The sequence below is a fragment of the Chaetomium globosum genome, genomic scaffold (assembly GCF_000143365.1).
Source record: "Chaetomium globosum CBS 148.51 scaffold_1 genomic scaffold, whole genome shotgun sequence".
Taxonomy (NCBI): Eukaryota; Fungi; Ascomycota; class Sordariomycetes; order Sordariales; family Chaetomiaceae; genus Chaetomium; species Chaetomium globosum.
The window spans coordinates 4,993,676-5,016,667 of NT_165976.1; the positions used below are offsets into that span (position 1 = coordinate 4,993,676).

The 22,992-nt window shown below is 57.1% G+C and overlaps 8 protein-coding genes across 8 annotated transcripts; 5 read left to right on the forward strand and 3 right to left on the reverse strand.

The window, feature by feature from the left end:
• Positions 1 to 575: 575 nt before the first annotated feature.
• On the forward strand, positions 576 to 1,326 carry CHGG_01624 (uncharacterized protein; the record flags this gene model as incomplete). The annotated part of the gene is made up of 3 exons (XM_001220844.1): positions 576 to 931; positions 1,105 to 1,186; positions 1,246 to 1,326. The coding sequence occupies 3 exons, from the start codon at positions 576 to 578 to the stop codon at positions 1,324 to 1,326; spliced, it is 519 nt and encodes a 172-aa protein (XP_001220845.1).
• A 520-nt stretch (positions 1,327 to 1,846) lies between these two features.
• CHGG_01625 (uncharacterized protein) lies at positions 1,847 to 5,037 on the reverse strand (the record flags this gene model as incomplete). The annotated part of the gene is made up of 6 exons (XM_001220845.1): positions 1,847 to 2,509; positions 2,570 to 2,927; positions 2,991 to 3,853; positions 4,207 to 4,223; positions 4,495 to 4,511; positions 4,859 to 5,037. The coding sequence occupies 6 exons, from the start codon at positions 5,035 to 5,037 to the stop codon at positions 1,847 to 1,849; spliced, it is 2,097 nt and encodes a 698-aa protein (XP_001220846.1).
• Positions 5,038 to 6,068: 1,031 nt separating this feature from the next.
• Positions 6,069 to 7,421, reverse strand: CHGG_01626 (uncharacterized protein; the record flags this gene model as incomplete). The annotated part of the gene is made up of 2 exons (XM_001220846.1): positions 6,069 to 7,091; positions 7,155 to 7,421. The coding sequence occupies 2 exons, from the start codon at positions 7,419 to 7,421 to the stop codon at positions 6,069 to 6,071; spliced, it is 1,290 nt and encodes a 429-aa protein (XP_001220847.1).
• Positions 7,422 to 8,371: 950 nt separating this feature from the next.
• CHGG_01627 (uncharacterized protein) lies at positions 8,372 to 8,956 on the forward strand (the record flags this gene model as incomplete). Its single annotated transcript, XM_001220847.1, has 1 exon — positions 8,372 to 8,956. The coding sequence occupies one exon, from the start codon at positions 8,372 to 8,374 to the stop codon at positions 8,954 to 8,956; it is 585 nt and encodes a 194-aa protein (XP_001220848.1).
• Positions 8,957 to 10,453: 1,497 nt separating this feature from the next.
• CHGG_01628 (uncharacterized protein) lies at positions 10,454 to 10,879 on the forward strand (the record flags this gene model as incomplete). The annotated part of the gene is made up of 1 exon (XM_001220848.1): positions 10,454 to 10,879. One exon carries the CDS (start codon positions 10,454 to 10,456, stop codon positions 10,877 to 10,879), a length of 426 nt encoding a protein of 141 aa, XP_001220849.1.
• A 1,510-nt stretch (positions 10,880 to 12,389) lies between these two features.
• On the reverse strand, positions 12,390 to 16,798 carry CHGG_01629 (uncharacterized protein; the record flags this gene model as incomplete). Its single annotated transcript, XM_001220849.1, has 3 exons — positions 12,390 to 13,098; positions 13,172 to 16,556; positions 16,627 to 16,798. The coding sequence occupies 3 exons, from the start codon at positions 16,796 to 16,798 to the stop codon at positions 12,390 to 12,392; spliced, it is 4,266 nt and encodes a 1,421-aa protein (XP_001220850.1).
• An 859-nt stretch (positions 16,799 to 17,657) lies between these two features.
• CHGG_01630 (uncharacterized protein) lies at positions 17,658 to 19,937 on the forward strand (the record flags this gene model as incomplete). The annotated part of the gene is made up of 1 exon (XM_001220850.1): positions 17,658 to 19,937. One exon carries the CDS (start codon positions 17,658 to 17,660, stop codon positions 19,935 to 19,937), a length of 2,280 nt encoding a protein of 759 aa, XP_001220851.1.
• A 625-nt stretch (positions 19,938 to 20,562) lies between these two features.
• CHGG_01631 (uncharacterized protein) lies at positions 20,563 to 22,929 on the forward strand (the record flags this gene model as incomplete). The annotated part of the gene is made up of 1 exon (XM_001220851.1): positions 20,563 to 22,929. One exon carries the CDS (start codon positions 20,563 to 20,565, stop codon positions 22,927 to 22,929), a length of 2,367 nt encoding a protein of 788 aa, XP_001220852.1.
• Between the last annotated feature and the right edge of the window lie 63 nt (positions 22,930 to 22,992).

The following is a 22,992-nucleotide window of genomic DNA, read 5'->3' on the forward strand; positions in this document are numbered from 1 at the left end:
TTCTTTTATTCGCTTCTCACTACACCGCTTTCAGCACTCACTCATCTCCTAATTTTCTTGTATCGTATTTAGGACTCTTGACTTTGAATAGAGCGAAACGATCTTGCCTCTTGGCACCGTATCATGGAAGGGGACAACGAGTTGGAAGATGTTGGTTTCTGTCATGACAATGTCTGTTCAGAGCACGAACATGAGCGGTGAAATACATTTTTGCTACGTCGAACGTGTCTAAGCAGGGAATTATCTGCGTTTGCGATCTCCAAATATCCAGAGCCATATTTCAGTCAACGAAGCGGCGAGTTAACTAAAGTCACAAGGAATGTCGTTGGTTGAGACATTCGGATCTCGGCTACAGGCGGCACAGCGGGTCCTGTCCGCCTCGCTCTTCTAAGTATGTAGGTACCTACATTAGGTGCCCCGCTGACCTCATTGTTGACTTTCTCACTCACCGACATGTGTATACAAACCTCCGTGTAATCACCCCAACGACCTCCATCCCAACCGCCCAACACCAACCCACCTTCCAACCCGCATACCCACCCACATACACGGGCACGCCCACAATCAAAATCACCATGCCTCCTCCCCAACCCTCCACCTCCCCCACCGCCGTCACCGAAACCTGCACCACGCACAACCTCACCCCGACCGAATTCACCACTCTACTCGCCCATGCGCAAGACGCCAAGACGCGCGCCTACTGCCCCTACAGCCGCTTCCGCGTGGGCGCGGCCCTGCTCACCGCCGCGGGCGACTACGTGCTGGGCGCCAACGTCGAGAACGCCAGCTACCCCGTGACGACGTGCGCGGAGCGCGTGGCCCTGGGCCGGGCGGTCGTGGATGGGTATCATTTGCGGGGTGGGTTTCGCGCCGTGGCGGTCGCGACGGATGCCGGGGAGCCGGCGAGTCCGTGTGGGATGTGTAGGCAGTTGTGAGTTTGGAGATTTTTTTTTTTTTTTGTGGTTTCTTTTTGCTGTTTCTTTTTGGGGGGTTGTTTTTTAGGAGGGTGGGAAAGGGGAGGTAGGGGCGATTGGTTTGGGAAGGAAAAGGGAAAGGCGGTGGTGATAATGATGCAATGCTAACTCGGTTGGTTTCGCTGTGTAGTATCAGGGAGTTCTGCGACCTGAGTGTGCCCATCATCATGTTCGACAAAGATACCAATTATGTGGTGATGAAATTGGAGGAGGTAAGTGTTCAACTGCAACCACCATACCTCCGTGACGGAATACTGCTAACATTGACAAGCTCCTTCCGCTGTCGTTTGGCCCTGACAACCTCGGGGCTCCGGACCCGGCAAAACCAAAGCCGTCGGCGGGACAGGCATAAATGGGTCCCTTACCGAGGGCACACATTGTGTAATGAATGGGCCGGCGAGTCGGGGTTTATTGGGGCGTCGAGGGTTGCATCATTCTGGGGTTACCATTGCATAGTAGAGGCTTGAAGCAATTTGACGAGCAGAAAGGTGGCAGGCACCATAGGACAGGCGGAGTATGCATTCATAGGCAGTTAGCCGTTGTTTCATGATGAGTTCGTTTGTTCCTTGACTCCGTTCCCGAGGTGCTATCAACTCGGTCATGGTCCCAATAGCTTAACATAACAAGTACCAGGAAACAGCATTCTAGTAACAGACCCCAGCCCAACATTCCAGAGCCACCATAATGAACGTCCTTGAATGCCCGGGAAAAAAATGGTATATGATGCTCAGCCTGATAATGTGTCCCACCCGATCCCTCAAAAACGCCCAACAACGTGCCTAAATCAGATGCCTGCCTAACCAACTCAACGCCAACAACTGGTATATGCGCCGCCTTTGAACAAATCTCATACTCCCCTCCAACCACCTCACCTAATACCCCAGCCCGTCATGCTGATGCATCGGACACCGCCCGGGATGCCTCTCCCACCAGGCATTAATGCACGCCCGATGAAAGCGACACAGACACTCAAGCCTCGCCATTGCCACGCCGACCTCAAACTCCTCAAGGCAGATGGAGCACTCGGCCGAGTCGACGCAGTCCTTCTCTGTCGCCGCGTAGGGGAACATGCCTGTGCGGCGCGGCGGCGCAGCCGGCAGGGCGTCCGGGTCGTCGTCGTCGCCGCTCCTCGGTGACGATGCCGCGGCGGACCCGCCGTACCGGCTATGGGAGGTGATGCAGCTGGTGATGTGGGCCTCGCGGAGCGCCTCGAAGTTGGGGAGCGTGCGTGGTGGGAGCTCGCGGTGGCAGACGGGACACTCGTCTTCCTCGGCGATTTGGGGGCGCGGGGGGACGACGGAGTGGAAGTGGCGGGTGGCACTGGAGGAGGAGGGTCCTGCGACGGTGGAGGGGCCTGGCCTGCCGCTGGCATTGTGTATTGGCCGGGAGCGCGCGGACATTCCGGGGTAGGGCTGGGGCCCTTGTGAAGTAGGGGGAGATCGGTAGTATGCCGGGGGAGTCCCCCAGAGGATGCGAGCCTCGTTTCGTTGAAGTGGTGGAACCTGCGGCCGGGCGGATGATGAGTGCCCAGGTTGCTGCGACGAAGTAAGGGTTAGTGCTGTTGTTTGATAGGTAAATGATGGCATATAGCATACCAAGGTAACGCTTCGGGTCCTCGTTTGAGTGTCGTTTGTAACCCCTGGGCCGAGGTTGAAGCCCCACATAGAGGATGGGGAGTTGTCAGCCCGCGTGGGTGAGCTCAACTCATTCCGCGACCTTGCCTGGTGCACTTGATCTTGGGGTGGCGCTGTGTTCGGGTCGGGGACACAGGGGTTGCACAGCCGAACTCTCTCACCACCGCCAAAATCGGGGTACCACCCTTGGCTGTCTAGAAGGGAAAGTGATGGCCCTTGAGAGAGAGGGCGCGGGGCGCCCGGCGGCCGGACAATATACTGGTGAGGTATCGTGATGCGGTGTGGCGAGCACGAGTTGCAGACTACCCGGCCACACTTGCTGTGGTTAGAAGTAAGCCTCCGTTTTTATCACACCTGGGTCCCACATCCCTGGACCACTTACCGGCAATGATGTTTCCTAACAAAGATGCTGAATTGTGTGCCGCAAATTGGACAATATGTCTGTTCAGAGTCCGGTTGCCACCTTGGCAAAACCACCCCCGAGCGGACGCGTTCCATGGGCGTCGAGATAGTAGGGGGTGACATTGAACTCGGGCTCGTGACAGAAGCGAGGCTGGAAGCGGAAGTGTTGGCAGCCTGCGATCCAGGAACGGTCCCATCATTTCTCAGCAGAGGTTGAGGAACCGGGGATACAGGCAGTGTATTCTGAACTTCCCCGCTCCCACTTCTTCCCGCCAATGGCCTTGGAAAGTGCAAGCTGTCACCCGGTGCAATTGCACTGCTCAAGCTCACTGCTGTGCCTTCATGCCGTGTCCCTAGCACTTCAGGTGTTCCACCAGCCTCCGCCGCGATATTTGTCACTTCGGCTGCTGGAACCTGAATCTCTGGCGAAGGAGATCGAGCGATTCGATGGTCATCCTCCCCTTCACCATCTTCACTAAGCAGTGAGACGGCGTCTTGGATATCATCTTCGTCGGTGTCTTCTTCATGTTCCGCATTTTCTTGTTCCTGGTGTTCTTCCTGTGCGAATTCCGGTCTCTGTTCTGTGTCCGATAGCGCCCGTTCAACTACGTGGGAAGGGCAGTCGAAGTATCGAGCGCATTCTTGGTCGTGGTACTGTGCTGTTCGCCATCGACATATCTGGATCGAGTCATGGTCGCGGCCGGCCGAATGTAAGGTGCTAGATGGAGATTCGCCGGCTTGGGTTTCGGCGGGTACGTGGGGTTGCTGAGAGGAGCCCGCAGCATTGGGGGTCGCCATGGCCGTCGGGTCGGCAGCACATACAGAAATGCCGACGGTGGGAACCTGTTTTTGAGGAGAGTCTCGCAAAGAGGAGAGCGAAATTGGGCAACTCGTTATCTGCTATGCTTATTCGGTTGCTGATTGGGTGCCTTGCGCGCGCGCTCGGACAGCCCCTCCTCCTCCAAATTGTGAGAGTCGCAGGTTCGAAGGTGTAAAATGACTCCGCAATTAGTTACGATGTAACTAAATAACAAAAGATGGGCTCAAGGGCTCGGAATGGAGGGGTCGTTGGTGATCGGTTCGGTCTGTCGATCTGTCGGTCTGTCGGTCTCTCGGCCTGCGGCCTCAGGTTGGCCTGGTCATGAATAACAAAACCGCTGAAGCTTAAACTAGGCGCGTGATCAGGCCGTGCTTACTGTTCCGCTCTCGCGATCTGTTTGTGAAAAGTCTACTAAGGCCTAAAGGCAAACATATGGGAATTCGAAGCTTGTTAAGCACTGGTGTCGGGTAGCGTCATCAAGCAGCAGGAGACCGAGGGAAAGGAAACAGCGTGAAGTCGTCAAGTGATGGAGGGGCAAGGGTTGCTCCGGTAGGGATGCCTTGTGAAACCGGGGTCGAGTCCGGGGTTAACGATAAGAGTGGGGCCGGCAGCTGTCTTCCTCCTGTCCCATCCCGGTGAGGAGCGCCGACTTGGCGCGGCTCACCAACAATTGACCAGTAACTAAGGGGCAATGTCAACATTATCGTCATCAAATCCTCGTTTTTCTTCCTCTACACATTACTACAGTAGGGTCCCAACATCAATTCAACACATGCCATTGCACTCCGCCTAATTTGCCTTGTCAACGACAACATCGATCCACAAGATCGGACGGATTCATTTACTGCAGACTCGGTGGAATCTACAACCACTCGTCTGTCTTCCTACAGCTTGCGCCACTTTCGCCGCATTTCCCCCTCGAGAAGTCGGAACAGAGGTCATCTCTTTTCGCCACGGGGTTCATACACGTCCCGCTAAGGACGCAGCCAACAGCCAGGACCAGGACGCCACAAGCCGCCTTTGCTCACCTCTGCAGTTCATTTGACAGGCCGATGGAGCCCGGACCGGCCATGGCACCAAATCGCGCTATATCCCTATGATCGACATGAATCCCTATTGCCTGGTACCCGGTGAGTACGGCCGAGCATTCTGGCACGACCTGTTCTATGTGGTCAAAACAGGCATCTTGGGTGGTAGCTTGGCACATCATACACACCTCGCCAACCCCCTAGATGGGAACCTTCTCGTACACGCACGTAATCTTGACCTCATCTCTTTTCCCTTGTAATCGTAAGAGTAAGTGGTGCCCTTTATGCATTTGAGAATTTGCTGGAGGTATCTGTCGGGACTGGCTCTTGATGACAGCAATGCATCTTGGCAGACAAAACCGCCTAGATTGTGGCAGACGAATAGGATTAGTCTTTGATTCTGATAATGTGGTTACATTAGTTTACATGAGACATCAAAGTTGAGCGAGACGGTCGTGGAAAAGTACAGCATCATTGGCTTCTCGATGAGCGGCAGGCCCCGTGAGCAGATTCCTTGCGTGATCACCAATCCGGTTCCTAGAGCGCCTCGAGCGCTAGGTAGCTAATAACACCGGGACTGTGCTTGAGTACGTAGCCAAAGCTGAGGATGCGGACGTGAGGCACCATTTTCAGGAGTAGGTTTTCTGATCATGGGAGGAGCCTGGTGCTGCCCAGGTGTGTTCCCAATTGGCCGTGACATCACGGATGAATAGGATGCTGCTGGCTTCAACATCAGCACCACCATCTCAGCATCCCGGCATATCTTGGCAAGAAGGTCAAGCAGAGACTCCCCTTTCTTCAGCTTAGGCCAGCACCACCCGGGGAATCATGGAAAATCTTCAGCCCCAGCTGGACATCAGGATGCTGCTATGATAGACCATCCGACATTCCCCAAAACCATCGGTCGCTCAACTATGGGGTGATAGCATGTAACTATTCCCGGAAAGCACCCGTTACCGTATGGTAGGATTGGGCTGGTCTATGTTGACATCAGGTTGGATAGTTCCCGATCAGCTGTATTAAGTGGAATAAAAGGGGCGATCCCAACATGGAGCTCACAAAACCATAAGGTCCTAGAAACGGCATCATCTTACTTAACAATCGGCTTTGGTTTCAATCAGTGAAACCTACGGTACCACAGCCCCAAACCCAACACAGACGCCGTCAACATAACGCAACGCTAGCCAGCCCATATGCTACAACCTCTTCCCTATTTCCCCGCCTTCTTACTCTCACCAGTCTTCTTGCTCTCCCCTGTTTTCTTCACTTCCTTAGTCTTCTTAACTTCCTTGGTCTTCTTGGCCTCCTTACTCTCTTTCGTCTTCTTGCTCTCCCCAGTCTTCTTCACTTCCGAAGGCTTCTTGCTCGCCCCAACCTTCTGGGCATCTCTAGTTTTCTTGACATCTGAAGTCTTCTTGGTTTCCCCGGCCTTCTTAACCTCCCTACTCTTCTTAGCTTCCCCAGACTTCTTGACCTCAACAGGCTTCTTGACTTCCTCAACCTTCTTGACTTCCGCAGCCTTTCCTGCGACCTTCGCCGCCGGCTTCTCCTCCTCCTCCTCACTCTCCTCCTCATCCTCATCTTCACTTTCCTCCTCCTCATCATCCTCGTCTTCATCACTCTCTTCTTCCTCATCATCCTCATCGTCACTACTCTCCCGCCCGGGCTCCTCGCGGATCGTCTCGGCACGTTCAACGGCCGCAATCTCATCCGGGCTAGCGGGCGTCACTGCCGCGCCGCGCAACTCCCGCACGGGGGGGTCCACATCCTGCGGTTTCCAGCCCGTCGTCGTCGGCGACTGGATCGGGGCCGGCGCACTCGACGCCTTCCACCCCGACGTGGTTGGCGATTGGAGGCCTGCTCCTGCTGTCGCTGCGACGGAGGATGTGGAGGTGGTGGTTACGGTGGGGCTGGTTGTGGTTGGGGAGGAGGGGTTGCTGTCCTTGCCGTGGACCTTGTTTCGGAGGGATTGCAGGTGGACTTGCTTTGCCTTGGCGGCGACCTCCTCGGCGATGGTGCGGACGGGGAGGGTGGCCTTTTCGGCGGCTTTCGAGACCGCCGCGACCCTCTCGATGGTGGTCTTGGGCGCCGGAGCCGGCGGTGCCTTGGGTGCGGCGGGAGGAGCTTGCTTGGGCGCCTGGCTGATCGAGGGTTGGGTAAACTCGTCGTAGTACATGGTGACGTGCTGCTTGAGCTCGCCATACTCATTCCACTCCTCGATCTCAACGAGGTCCTGGAGAGGGTATTGTCAGTAAGAGTGCGGATGGGCTGTACGGGTGTAACAGAGTTGACCTACTCCCAAGATCATGCCCATCTGCACAAGCCCCGGGAGCTTGCGCTGACGGCCGCTTTCGTCCTTTCCGGCGCGGCGGCCCCATAGCATTCGGGCCTTCTCATCGGTGGCAATATCGAGGGCCTTGAACGGGACGCGGTTGGCGCGCAGGATGGTCTCGAGACGCGACGTCGCAGTGACGATATGGGAGGAACCCGCGGTCAAAGAGGTGTAGATGTACAGTGCGGGGTCGGTTGAGTACGACTTGGCCTCGCTGCCCTCGGACGCCATGATGATAGTAGTTGGTCTGTAAAAAGAACCTGGAACTTGAAGCTCTTTGTCGATGTTCCAACTCCCGGGGTTGGGTTTCTGGGGGCAGCTCGGGTAGGTTCCTTGGTTCCTTGGTCGCTGAAGGAGGGGCACAATCGACCACTTTTGCGGGGTAGCTCGAGAAGGAGGGGCACTCGTCCACCAAGAAAGGAAGCAGTTCTGGAGAGACACGAATAAATGCCTGATGGTTTATTTTGGGAGGAAAGTCAAAAAGAAAAAAAAGGATCAAAGATTCGAAGAGCAAAGAACCTGAAACGTTAAACTCACCCAACCCAACGGTTCGGCACTGTGTTTTGGAAAGGGAGAACTCTGCGGCACAAGACATGAAACAGTGGCCCAACGCGCATTCCCGATGATGCAATGCAAACGTCGCGCACGATCGGTTCTGACGTTGGCGCCAGATCTCATCGAAACAGGTAATTAGGCGGGGGCTTATCCGATTTCTTAAAGGATAAACATTCCAACCTCATGGGCTTTGTCGCGGTCCACCGAAGACGTTTTCGAGAAATAGGACAAAGTGGTCTGATGGGCATCTTTCTTCTGGACCCTAGACTGTGACACCACCACAGGACAAACTTGGACAGCTTAGTCCGAGCCCCGTGATGCAGGCGCTGGACTGGGCACACCTCCTTGTCCTCGGGTACTTACTGATGACAGTCCGTTTGGATGAGTTGGTGATCCTCCTAGAAAGGTTAAGGAACGCCCTGCCAGTCCTGATGGGACAAAGGCACCCTACGGCACCACAAAGGGTCGGGTCTCTCTAGTCTTTCTCCGCCAGGACCACTGATGCCGGAACCAGCAGGACGACGGGGATAGAGAAGAAAACTTATATAACAGTCTTTGCGAGGGCCACGGGAACCCCAGATTAAGCAGGAAAACAGTCTGCCCCACGCCGTTAGCTGTTAACTACAATGTGCCTAATCGGCCTCTTGCTTCCTCTAAAGCCCAAGAAGCAGACCCGCACGCACAGGTCCAAGGGCTCAAGCCATAGACACTCTAGCCATGGACACTCTGGCCACAGACGCTCCGAGCGCCCACATCGGGAAAGATCTCATCGGCGAGAGAAAGAGGAACCGAGAAACTCGGCCGCGGTAGCCGAAGACGCCCTGGCACGGCTATGTCTATCGCTCGAGCAAAGCCTCCTTGATGAACAGCAAAGATGGCGAGAGCAAGACCGACTAGACACGTCGGAGAGGCGGCGCCTAGGGCTCGAACGAGACCGGACACCGTTCGAAGAAGCACCGCCATATAGCGTCAGGGACACCATGCGCCAGCCGACGCCAGAACCCCAGTCCCAGAACGGGATAGCCGACAGGCCCCGAAGCCGGGAGAGGGAGAGCGACTCGACTGGCTCGGCCCACTGCTGCCGCAACTGCGTCTGCGCCCGCTGTGGCCATGGCAGCGTCAAATGCCCGACGACGCCCGAACTCGATGACACCGCCCGGGTCAGAGCCTTCACGAACGACGGCGCGGATTCGCGGAGGCGGGGGGATTGAGCGGTTGGTGGTCCACACGCACTTTACAGAACGGCCCGATGGGTGTGGCAACGTTGTTGGTCGAGGCTCTTACGACTTCGCACTGCAGTACTGTGCGGCCTTCATTTTGTTTGACGAATTTAGACGGAGTCCTGGTTGGGGTTGAACCGTTTTGTATCAGGGGACCGATGCCGGTTAGCTTGTGACAGCTTCATCATCCGCAAATTGACGTTCAGGTTCATACAACGGATACCGCTGTGCCTGCAATTAGCCCGGATTGGAAAGGGGCTATCCGCCGACCTGGGCTGTCCTTGTTTAATAAATCCCACGGCCGAAATAACCTTCTGCCAAGTCTGGATGGAGGTTTCATCACCAGGGTCTTGGGACCTCTTTCCGGATCCCTTCATCTTGAAATCGCAACACGCGCGGTTGTCGACAGATGAATGACACATCGCCATGCTGTGCTTTGTTAGAAAAGAATGATGCCGTCACACTGCTGGTGCAGTCAGCCAGCTAGCCAGCCTCAAAACCTGTGGCTGACTCGGCCGGTTTTCGCCGTCCTATATCCCCTATCTAGGCTTCTTTTTTTACCCTCGCCGTGCGTGACACAGCGCGAGGGACCACACGAAGAGGACGACAGTGGCATGCCCCCCCGACAGGCGCGACACCGCCGCAACAAACCATGTCACACTTGTCGCTTCTGGAAATTTCGCGCAGATAAACGTTGTCAGCTCAACCGATGAGACATTTCTTGCAGAGTCCGCAGATATGTGCCGAAACGTGGCAAGCAAGAAAAGGCTTTACATGCACGATGCCATCATTCGCCATCCTATCCGATTGATGAGTTTGTTACCCGTTGCTGCCCGCCGGCAGCCAAACTCAGACCATGGAAGCGTTTTGCAGAGTTCGGATTGGAGCAAGGATGCCGTGAGCGGCATGCCAAAAGCTGCAGGTCTGTCCGTTGGAAAACGATTGGTCGGTGCTCCCTTACCCCTGGCTGTTCCTGCAGATGGGAACGCTGTCAGCCAATAGTGGACGGTCGTTTGCAGAAAACCCTGCTCCACTTTTTGCGCCTGCAAGGTACGCGGTTTTCGTCCGACCATTGCGTGGCAACCTTGGCCCCTCCCGCCTTGGGAGCCCAGTCAGCTCCGAGCAATCGCTGCCGGCACAGGAACCAGGGTCGCAAGCCGCTGTGCCAGGTCGAATTGCTGCCCAGGTGCCCTAAAAGGGAGGATTCCCCAGCTCATCCGATCCGCGCTCCCTTTTTTCCCCCTTCCTCACCCGCAGCGCATCCCAGCAGCTATCCACTCTTTTGTTCACCTTCCCGGCGTCAGCCTTACACTCTTTTATACAAACGAACCGCTAGAGATTCACCAATTCTTCAAACGCAACCAGTTCTCGTTGATCCCTTCTTCGCCGAAACGACCTCATAAAACCATTGTCACGTTTACGATCCTCCGCGACGACAAACACCCCTAAAAGAAACCAGCCAATTCCGGTCCAACACACTCAGTCACAATGCAGTTCAAGAGCATCATCGCCGTCCTGGCCACTGTCGGCTTCGCCATGGCCACCGCGGACGAGGGCGACATCACCACGACGTCGACCCAGACGCTGACCAAGACGGTTACCATCACTGAGTGCAACCCGACGGCGACCAACTGCCCTGGCCGCACCTCCACCACCACCTCCACCTCCACCACCTGGGCCTCCTTCCCGCTGTCCAACTCGACCAGCAGCACCGGCCCCACCGCCAGCTCCTCCTTCATCATCCCCAGCTCCGCCTACACCACCCCGACCTCGGGCAGCGGCGGCGACGAGGACACTCCTTCCCAGACCACCAGCGCGAGCTCCACGGCCTCGACCGCCGCTGCTGCTGGCCTGTTCGTCCAGCCCGCCGTGTTCCTTGGTGTTCTCGGTGCCGGTGCCGCTCTCCTCGCTTAAGCGTGCCTGTCTGTTTGAGGACGCAGCGAGGGGAGGAGGTGGATGGAAGGCTTTTAACTAGCTTGGCATTGACATTGGCGACTATACCCTGACCAACATCTTTTATTTTGTTCTATCTTTCGTGGTCCATATTACTTAATTCTTTGGGGATGAGGTGTTTGGAGCTTTTTTGGTTGGGAAGGACGGGGGAAGGGGGAGGACTTTTGAATAGTCTACTGGCGGCATGTTGGACATTAGATGATGAGCTCTACCTTGACTGGTATGGCTTGGACGTTATGGCGCGGGAGTTTGACCCGGCGTATTCTGTGTTGCTCACGCATGATACCCGGCATGAATGAAAAGATAAAACTCACTCGTCCTGGCTCTTAGTGTCTCACCCCAATGAATGTTTATCTGATGCGCTCATCTCGTTCATCTCCTTGATGTCTTAGTCTAGCCCTATCATCGGCCGACGATGGCGCCATGCATGGCGCCATGCAATGAGCTCCCAAGTGATCTGCGATGGCAGCGCTGATCTGACGATCTGGATCGATTTGGTGCCTGCATGCTGTACTTGGCAAGCCCATATTTCCCCACGGGGCAAGAATGCTTTAAACGACTTGGTGATCCAACGGCTTAGTGTATCGGTTTCTGTCCTCCATCACATTGCAATCTTAGGAACGACTCAGACAAGGGGCTTCTTGGTGGAGTCGGCGATGAAGTAATGAGTCCAAGCTAATATATGCTTCTTCTTGGCCTCACATCTTTTACCCAGTGGGCACTCACAGTCTCACGCTGATAGATCATCCTCATCCCTCACAATGCATTTGTACCTCCCTAGCAGAGCCCTGATGATGTCCACCTTCTCATCGCTCATGGCTAGATGTAGCACCGTCCGCCCCCTCTCGTTCAATGAATTGACATCCACTCCCCTTCTCACCAAAAACAGCACCACGTCCAAACACCGCTTCTCCGCCGCCAGGCATGGTGGCGTATACCCCTCTGCATTCCTGACGTCGATAACCGACGACGAAGAGATGGTGTTATATTTCTAGTCAATCTGGAGCCGCTGAGAAGAATCCATGCTCCCGGAGACCTCAACTTCTGGTCCGAAGGCAACAAGAATGCCGTCCAAAAGATGAATGGTGTTACTTTTCTGAGGTATTGGGGTTGGCTCATCACAAACGGGCTGGAGTTCCGAACGACAAGGTTCTCTCGGAGAAGTTGTATTGGAGAGCATTCCAAGCTTAGCTGCTGCATATGAAGGCTAAGTAGATGCTGGGGAGGGGTATAACGTATTTTATATTCTCTAGCTTTGAGGAGCGCGCGTAAACACTGCCATAGCCACACCCACCACCACCTTCAACCAGCTTTGTCGTCTGGATTGCCAGTGAACTTCCTCGCGGTGTTCTGGAAGGCACATTCAGGCACCGACAGCTCGTAGTTGAACTGCTAACCACCCACGAATCATTATCTGCATACAGCACCAGTACCTAATTTTCTACAGCAGCCCCATACTACGTATATACCCCTAATCATACAACCCCTCATCGCCGCTCCCCACGCCATCCCCAAACGGCGTCGTCCCATCAGCAATCGGAGGCGCCACCGCCTTCCCCTTCCCCTTGTCCCTCACCACCCCCTCCCCTCCCGACCGCTCCCCTTCCAACTCATCCCCACTCCCCAACGCAACCGCCTTCCCCTTACCCTTGCCCACATACGGGAGAGCAAGAGCCCTACCCTTCCCCTTGGAGCTCGCACTCCTCGCAGACGCACCCGACGTGGACCTCCTCCCACCGGCACCCGCGCCGGCGGCACCGGGGGGCAAAGCCAGCCTCGCACCACCGTCCGCGAGCGCCTTGCCCTCCTTCTCCCTCTCCTTGTCCTTGGCCCCCTCGAACGACGCCCTGACGTGCTCGTAGTGCGCCAGCTCACCGGCGCTGACGCTGGGGACCAGCTCGCGGTGGGCGTCGAGGAAGTCGGTCTCGGTGACCATGACGGCGAGGTCCTCGGGCGTGGCGAGGTGGTCGAAGAAGTAGGCCGTGGAGATGGGCGCGCGCAGGTTGTGCGCGCCCAGGTCCGCGTTGACGGTGCGGATCTTGTTGTCGACTAGGCTGGCTTGTCGTGTCACGGCCTTGAGCATGGCGTCGGAGCAGAGCGCGTAGAAGTCGGCGCCTGTGTAGGTGAATGGGAGAGATTCGGCTACGGTGCGGAGGGAGAGGGATGGGTGGAGTGTGAATCTGGAGAGATTGGTTGGTTAGTATGTTTGGTGGTAACTGGGTTGGGGGTTGCGGGAGAAAGGGGGACACTCACTTCCTGGTCAGGGCCTCCATGATGGTGAGCTGCTTGTCGTGGGTGTCGGATACACCCAAGTAGAGCATCTTGTCGAAGCGGCCGGGACGCAGCAGCGCTGGGTCGAGCAGGTCCGGCCTGTTGGTCGCGCCGATGACGAACACGCCGCCACCGGTGTCCTCCCCACCGGACATACCGTCGAGTTCGGCTAGCAGCTGCGAGACGATGCGGTCCATAACACCGCCGCTGTCGCCTTGGTTTCCACGCTTCGGCGCGACGGAGTCCAGCTCGTCAAAGAAGACGACACACGGCCTGGCGTCGCGCGCCCGCTGGAACACGCGCCGTACATTGGCCTCGGACTCACCGATGTACATGTTAAGTAGCTCAGGACCTTTGACACTGAAGAAGTTGAGGCTGTATTCGGTCGCGATGGCCTTGGCCAGGAGTGTCTTGCCGGTACCGGGCGGCCCGTAGAACAGGATGCCCGAGCGCTTCTTCATGCCCTTGGCGAACAACTCGGGTCTCTCGAGTGGCAGTTGGATTGTCTCTGTGACGGCCTCCTTGACGTTGTTCAGCCCTCCAACATCATCCCAAGTAACGTTGGGAATCTTGGGCGCGCCGATAGCGTCGGCGAAATTCTTGCGGGCAGCCTCGACGGCAACTTCAAAGTCTTGTTTCGTGAGGCCAGAAGCGGCTGGGCCACCAGCGACCTGCACATCTCGCACTGTTACGGTTTGGCCTTTGTTCGTGGCCTTCGCGGACAGCTGCTCCAGGCGGGCACGCTGAGCAACGAGCGCCCGCTCGACAACGTCGACTAGATCACCTGCCACAAGCGCAGCCGTCTTAAGGGCAATGCCGCCGAGCTCGACCTCCGGATCTAGACTCACGCCACGGTCGTCTAAAATTGTCCGCAGAATACCCTCACGCTCCGCCTCGTCAGGCGCATTCATCTCCAATTCGTGCGTGAACAGGGCTCTTATGCCGTCAGGCACTTTCTCCACTTCCGTTGTAGTGGCGATCAGGACTCTGGCGTCTGCCAATATCTCCTTGATGGAGGAGACCATGCGGTCGGCGGTTAGCGCTTCGATGTGGCGGATGAGCAGAGCGCAGCAGTCGGCGCCGCAGCTCAAGGCGCGTTCTGCACGCGAGGTTAGAAACCCCGCCGTCTTGACGTCGCTTCCACCGGCACCGGAATCGTTCACGATGTCGTAAGCGTCGACGGTGAAGGTGTGCAAGCCGATATCCGCGCAGGCTTGGCTCGCCGTCGCGGCCTTGCCGATGCTTCGCTGTGTCGAGACAAGCAAGATCGCGACGGGAGGCATCTTGAGGTGGAGGGCGGGCTTGCTGGTGGCCGCTGCCGCAAGTTCCCTGAGCTTTCTCCTCAGCGGCGAAATATGTTGCCGCTCGGGTTCGATCGCCAAGGGACTTGCAGGACCCTTTGGTTGCTTTGGAAGCTTCTTGATCCCGAGGTAATACGGCCAGTTATTCGACGACGTTCCAGGCACACGGCTCGTCACAGAGCCGCTTTGCTCTAGATGCGCCATGGAGATGTCGACACAAGCGACTGAGCCCCAAGGGTCCTCCTCTTCCTCATCCAGGTCAGCTGGATCCTGCTTCACTGGCTGAACGTGCTTGACCTTGAACCAGGCGACCTCGTCGTATTTAAGGCCCCGGTCTGGCCGTCCGCTGGAAATCATGGCCAGCACATCATCGATGGCCGAATCGTCGCCTGGTACGGTCGTCTCTTGCAATGCTCGTCCGAGCTGAGTATCGATAGGCACAGCAATGAGGTCTCCCGTTTTGATAACACGTAACCTTTGTTCAAAATAATACTTCAACCCAGCCATGACGGCCGTTTGAACATCCCTCTCAACCGGAATCGGAGTCCTTACGTGCTGCAAGATGACTTCGCGAGCAAATGGCGGCTGGATGAGAACCGATGCCCTCGACTGAGGATTTTTTGCTTGCACGCCTCGTCTGATGGGGGAAATACGGAGGTACGGTGGGTTTTCCAGGTTCGAGAGTACGATCGGAGAGAGATAAACGGCGGGGCTCAAGGTCCTTTGAACCTGAGACTCGAAGAAGGACATCCTCCGGCCATCGTACTTGGAGCTCGCTACCCGGGCCACGGGACGGTTAGAGTAACCGTCTGGTAGTCCGTAGACCCTTGCGGGACGCCAGCCAGCCTCATCCGGATCTTGCTCGACGAAACTTCCGAGACCGAAGGCGCCAAAGCCATTAGTGGGTGGCTCCTGAGATGACTCTACCCGCACCCAGTCACCCGAGAAGCAGCCGATTCTGGGAAGATCCTTGGTGTCAACGTAGATTCGCGCCTCTTCATCGTCGACAGCGGTGGGTTTCGGGTGCAGAACGTCAGGGGGGATGGGCTGCATCAACCCTTGAGCTTTGAACAAGCGCCCCCGGGGCCGGTCCGGCCTTGCCGTCGTTGCGGTGAAGTTCGAAAACACAGAGGCCGCGCCACTAATGCCGTTGGTCCTCCGCCCGCGCCCTATGGTGGAGGGCGTGCCTATCCCGCTCGTGATTGTGGACGATAATGCCGGGACTTGGAGGGAGATCATTTCGTCCATCGAATCATCGGATAGAATATCGTCCTCCTCCCCCTCCGGATCCTCAAACTCGGTTTCGGTCGCGGTGGCATCCGTATCCTCGGCAGCAGTGTCGGTCCGGATACCTTCTTCGGCGGCGGAGAAGAACTGGTCATTCGCCGTGTCTTCGTCGTCCTCGGCGGCTCCGTTGAGGCCCCGACTTTGCGGCATCGGAGCCGATGAACGGTCATGTTTGGAGTGGGTGCGGCCACGAGACACAATGATCTTGGTGTTGGGGCCGAGAATCCCCTGGGCGACCGGCTCGCATAGAGTGATTTTGCCGGGGTTCGGGGGGACGTGGGTGACAGGGTGCGGCGCTAGAGGGAGCGGGAACATATCTCCGGTGTGAACAACTTTCAGAGTGCCGAGCGCGGTGCGCAAGGCGGCCGTCAAGCGCGCTTCGGGAGTGGACGAGGCAACCGGGGCCTTGCCAGGGCCTGCCGTGGGATGTTCCCGGAAGAAGTTGCCCTCTCCATTTTCCAATCTTTTAGCCAGCTCCCCTTCAAGACTCACAAACACGGTGTCTAGCTCGATGGTGGCAACATCCAACACCAAGACCTCGATTCCGCCCCTGCTCCGGGTGTTCAACTGCGACGGCGCGACTTGCTTCAGGTTCAAAGCGAAGGATTGTAGAGCTAGTGACGATGGGGAGAACTGTATGGTAGACGGCGCGAGGGCGGATGAAGGTGTGACGGGGACTATGGCCCAGTTTGTAGACTCGGGAGCGTGTGAGGGTGTCCATGGGGCGAGAGCGATGTGCAAGGGGCTCGGGATGCTTGCGAGTTCATCATCGTCGTGAGCTGCGTTGCGCACATCGTATTAGCACCAATGCGGGTGGGGACTTGGGGAGCAGCTTATGGACAAACACACAATATTGCAAATGAGGGAACAGTTCAGCAAACAAATCCTCAGACACGATGCCAACGTCGGTCTTAACATGGTCATCCAAGACAAGACGCGCCGAGACAGCGGACTTGTCGTGACGACGCCTCCGTACCCGCCTCCGGCGGACCACGCTGCCGCCCGCTTCAGATGCCGGCATTGTGTGGGTTGTGTAGGCTTATGGGAAAGTTTATGAAGTCGACCAGAAACGTGGGGTTTCGTTGTTCGGGGTAGAGGGGGTCGATGCCGTCGCGGTCGAGGGAGCTCGTTCTGGGGTAGATTGATACGCTGTTTGAGGCCCTACTCCCCTAGACGGTAATGCGAGAACCGTAAAATCGGTAGAGCACCGGGTGAGGCGCGAGAAAGTCTCTGTGGTCCTCAATTGAATTCAAGATGCCATATTCACGTATTTGGGCATTCGAGGCGGATAACCATTCGGCGCATCTCTTGCGAGGCCGGGGACCCGCTGTGATGCAGCTGTGCCCCAGATGGACGGCTTCGGCTCTGAACTTTGGCCTCGGCACATTGGTGGAGGGGCCTGTAACCCGAGACAGGGGGGGTGAGCTAGGGATTAGCTAACCCTAACCCCTATCATTCAGGGTGAACAACAGCGATCTTCACATGCCGCCAACCTCCTGGGTAGAAACTTGGGTCCAGGCCAATTTACCCCTGTTTCTCCCCGTGGGGTGGCGCTTTCTGCACCCCTTTCCAGCTTTCCTTGCCAGAGGAAAAGCATCCATGTTCAATTTCAATTCATCCGTTGTCGCCTCATCAATTCCGATGACGTCGAAGATGGCAACTGGGCACACACTTGCCCACCTTCCCTATTTCTGAAACACCGAACAATACTTAATTATTTCTGCACCACTGCTTGTAAATGTAACTGCATACATCTATCGTTGCTATTTTGCTATGTTGCGCCGTGCAACCGAACCCATTGATTTGATAATTACCCCTTAAGCCCTTTTCAGACTCCGTAGTCACAGAGCAGTCAAGAGACATACATCCTTGCTGCCGCCATGACAGTACAAGAGACAATTGTCGAAGAAAGTAAAACAACAACCGACAGTCCCCCATCACATCCAGGCCGTAATGCTTCCTGGGATAAGGCAGCCGCCGAGTTCGCGGGACAGGCGGAGAAACTATCACATCAGAACCTGAGCGAGAGCGACGGCGATGGTATCGCGGTCGAGGCACGATTCGTGACCCCCCAGGATCCAGTCCTTGTCACTTCGGATGGAAATCGCCTACCCCCAGTACCTCTGGAAGAAGCTCACAAATTAAATGTCTTAAGGGAAGAGGTGAAAAATCACCAACCGACAACACTGCCGGGGAAAGAGGGAGAAGGGCAAAGTTCAGACGAGATAGAGATTGGACCATTGACGGACCATGCGGCCAGTGTTGCCAATGTTGCGGCAGAGAAGGCAAGGGATGGGAGACAAAAATCACCAGACGGGAGTCTCCGGCGGACGATGCCGCCGACGCATACGAACCCCCTATTCCCGCCTTTACCACTCTACGGCCCCCCGTCTCTGCTTAGGAACATTCAGTGTCGCATCTTTCAAATATCGTCCTTCTTTCTCAGCCTGGCGTTTCTGGAAGTCATCGTGCTCGGCGCACTCTTCACCAGCATCTGGCCATGGGTCAAGCGGCTATGGCAGCGGATAACGCTTCGAAACCCAGACTCCTCCCGGCCGTTTTACGACGAGGAAATAAAAGAGAAGAAACAAAGAAAAGAAAAAGAGCGGCAATGGGCCCGCGGGAAAGCCCCTTCAACCTCGCAGGCGTCGGAGGAGGGCACCAGCACCGACAGTGATGGTTTCACACCCACGGAGGGCGGGCCGGACCCGGTCGTATGTGATCCAGCCTACTACGCCCGCCGTGTCGGGCTTGACATAGAAACCTTCCAAGTCCAGACCGAGGATGGCTTCGTCATCGAGCTGTGGCACGTCTACGACCCGAAAGAGTACCAGCCTCTGCCTCCAGAAGAGCGAGCGCACCGCGAACCCGAGGCATTCAGAGCCCCTAAACAAAAACACACCGCCGCCCAAAACAACGAAAAAAACACCGACTCACCTCATCAGAAACCTAAATTTCCCGTCCTCCTCATGCACGGCCTCCTACAGAGTTCCGGCGCCTACTGCGTCAACGACGATGCCTCGCTCGCCTTCTACCTCTGCAAATCTGGCTTCGACGTGTGGCTCGGCAACAACCGGTGCGGCTTCCACCCGCGGCACGCCCTGCTCGACTACGCCGACCCGCGTATGTGGTGCTGGAACATCCGGCAGATGGGCGTCTTCGACCTGCCCGCCCTGGCCGCGCGCGTGCTGTACGAGACAGGCTTCGCGCGCCTGGGGCTGGTCTGCCACTCGCAGGGCACCACGCAAGCCATGGTGGCGCTAGCCAAGGAGCAGCGCCCGGCCCTAGGGGAGCGCCTGACCGTCTTCTGCGCGCTCGCCCCCGCCGCCTACGCGGGCCCGCTCATCGGCAAGATGTACTTCAAGTTCATGCGCGTCATCACCCCGGCCATGTTCCGCCTCATGTTTGGCGTCCACGCCTTCATCCCGCTGATGATGACCATGCACCGCGCCCTGCACCCGCGCATCTACGGCTGGCTGGGGTACAAGGTCTTTTCGTTCCTCTTCAACTGGACCGACGAGCGCTGGGACCGCGCCCTGCGCGACCGCATGTTCCAGTTTGCCCCCGTCTACGTCAGCTCCGAGTCCATGCGCTGGTGGCTCGGCCGCGAGTGCTTTGCGCGCCACAAGTGTATCCTAGCCACCAAGGAGGAGTGGCGTGCTGAGGAGCGCGAGGACCGCGAGCTGGAGCAACAGCAGCGCGGGTCGGTTCCGGCGGAGGCGGATCACGATGCTGAAGGCCGGCGGGTGGGGAAGAAACCCGAGCAGGCTGTTGAGGCCCACAAGAAAAAGCCGCGCGGGTCGACGGCTTGGTATAACCATCAGGCGCCGCCTTTTGCGTTGTGGGTGTGTGGTAATGATGCGCTGGTGGACGGGGATAAGCTGCTGCGTAGGTTTGAGAGCGGCCGGGAGCCGCATGTCAGGGTGGTGCACAGCAAGGTGATTCCTGAGTATGAGCATCTGGATGTTATTTGGGCTATGGACGCCCCGGAACAGGTGTTTAAGGGGGTACGGGAGGTGCTGTGGAAGACCTGCGATGCGAGGAACGTGTGCCGTATTCCCAAGGGTTGTGAGGAGGTGGAGGCGTGGGTGCCCCCAGAGAGAGGCAGAGGAGATGAAGACGACCTGATGTCGAGTAGTAGCGAGGATCTGTCTTGGTGATATTCTTGGGGGTGTGTGATGATCACGGAGGATGCATGGTGTTGGGGGCCAAGACAAAAGAACCCTGGCAACGGGATTTGCTTTTTCGGGTAGACTACTAGCAACAGTTGGATAGATTTGAAATAGAATAATACATTTTGCAGTCGAAAGGACCAGCAGGAGTTTCCATATAAATATACGATTAGAACTCTGATCGAGATGCTACGAAGTACCTTCTGAGGTTGTTGAACCGCGACACGGGCAGACAGGGGTTCGCAAGGCTGCTGACCCCCTGGCATACTTCTCCTTGCACCCATTGGCCCGACAATTTGGGAGCTGGACTTAGGCTTTGGTGAGGGGCCCGCCAAGAATACTACCATCCGGCATCTCGATTCCGGTCAACGCTTGCTGTTACCTCAGGGTCGTGCCGCAAAACTTCTGTCCTTCCTGCGCGTGAGATGTTTTGACAACACTTGTCTTCTCAAATTGACTGTGTTGGGGTTGGGCCGGCCTTGTGCTACGACACTTGGCTGTCAAAGGCTCTTCTTTTCCCGGTTTAGCTTCTCTCTACTGGGGTTTATACTTGTACACCACACGGTCCTACCTTTAACCCACCTGCAGAGTCGATCTTCCCGTCTTGGTAAGGATGGTCCTCCCGTTCTTGACCGGCACCCGGCGAGGGCGATATCTTAGTATTGCTATCCTCTTGACCGTATTTGTCATTTGGTTTGGATATCAGACGCCGCTATCTACCGTCCGCCAGGCCCCCTTTGATTTGCACAAGAACCCGTCCGGGGCACCCACCCCCGCGAAACCTCCTCATGATGATCACACGTCGTCCCAACATGACCATTCCGCTCAGGAGGCGGATGAAGTTGAAGACAACCGGTATCCACCAACATCGACGAGCGATGATGACGATGATGAGAGCAATGGATCCGAGACTGAGCCGGTCGAGAGCACCAGCACTACTGAGACAACTGAGGTAGCTAAGGCCACCGAGACCACGGAGGCTACGGAGGATACGGAGACCGCAGAAGCCACGGGGGCTACGGAGGCCACGGAGGCCATGGAAACTACGGAGGCAACGGAAGCTACGGAAGCTACGGAAGCCACAGAGACCGCTACGGAAGCCGCTGACTCGACTCCTGAGCCCACACTCCAGTGCGCCGACTTTGAGACATTGCAGCGGCAGCGGCCCGGTCCACCATCCGAGGGCAAACGCGAGTTTCCCTTTGTCCGCCCACCGCTCGAATGCAGAAAGTTCCCCCTACCTGCTCTGGAGGAGATGCTCGAGCGCATGAAGAAGGTGATCCGCGACCCGGATCTGTTCCGGTTATTCGAGAACAGCTATCCAAACACACTCGATACCATGGTCAAGTGGCGCGGTTTTGCGAAGAAGAAGAACGAGACTAGCGGCGAGGAGGTCGAGACGGACGAGGAGCTGACGTACGTCATCACGGGTGACATCGACGCCATGTGGCTACGCGACTCGGCAAGCCAGGTGTATTCGTATCTGCCTCTTCTGGAAGCTTCCGATGACGCAGACTCGTTAGCCAGTCTCTGGCGCGGCCTAATCAACTCGCACTCGCGGTACATTATCATCTCGCCCTACTGCCACTCGTTCCAGCCGCCACCCGAGAGTGGTATCAAGCCAACGCACAACGCTGCATATAACCAGAACCGTCCTATGCCGGCGTACGACCCGGCGCTCGTGTTCGATTGCAAATGGGAGCTTGACAGCCTGGCCTCCTTCCTCCAGGTCAGCACCGCCTACTACACCCGCACCGGTGACCTCGACTTTTTCGGCAAGTACTCTTGGGTCAACGCCGTGGAGGCCGCCGTCGACGCATCTGCCGCCATGCGTCTGGGCACTTACGACAAGGACGGCCGTGTACTCCCGTCGGCCTGGACCTTTACAGGCTGGACAAACCGCGGGTCTGAGACGCTCACTAACGACGGCCTCGGAAACCCGGTCAAGGAGAACGGCATGGTGCGCTCGGCGTTCCGCCCTAGCGACGACGCCTGCATTTTCCAGCTTCTAACACCCAGCAACATGATGTGGGCCGCCTACCTGGAACAGGCGTCTGTGATTATGCAGGGGCTGGCGGACGGGGAGCTCAACGACAAGGCGGCCAACCTGACGCTCGAGATGCGCAAGCTCGCTGGGACCATCCGCCAGGGCATCGCGCTCGACGCCGTGGTCACTCACCGCGACTTTGGCGAGATCTTTGCGTACGAGGTAGACGGATACGGCGGTGCGAACTTGATGGATGACGCCAACGTCCCCTCGCTGCTGGCCATGCCGCTGTGGAACTACACCAAGCCATTGAATGCGGGCAAGCAGATGACCAAGTCGGTGAAGAACTCCGCTGCTGAGAACGACACCACCGGCACAGAAACCGCAGACCACACCGAACCGTCGTTAATACCGCGAATCGATGTCACCGCCACGGAAACCGAAGATGACAACAGTGAACCATCAGCCCTCCCCCGAACCGATTCCACCACCGACTCAACAACAGACGCCGCCGCCGCCGACAGCTCCATCACCACCACCACCACCACCACCACCACCGAAGAAGACCACGACTACGCCCTCATCTACCAAAACACGCGCAAATTCGTGCTCAGCCTCGCCAACCCGTACTTCGCCAAAGGCCCCGCCCTCTCCGCCGTGGGCGGCCCGCACCTCGGCCCCGGGCGGGGGTGGCCCATGGCAGCGACCATCGCGGCGCTGACGGCCTTCGAGGAAATGGCCGGGTTCAGCTCCCAAGAGGCGCGCGACGCGGCCGTGGCGGAACAGCTGCTCGCGGTGCTTAACTCGACCGACGGCCGCGGGGTGGTGCACGAGACGGTCAATGCGTGGAACGAGAAGGAGTGGACGCGCCCGTGGTTTGGGTGGGCGAATGGCCTGTTTGGGGAGCTGATTATTCGGATTGCTGAGGATGAGAAGAGCAGGGGGGTGCTGGGTGAGGAGAGCGGGTTGTTGGGGCGGTTGTGGCAGGATTGATTGACTGGGGGAGTCGATGGATTGGTTGGTTGATGGGAGTGAATATGAAGATGCGGGCGGTGT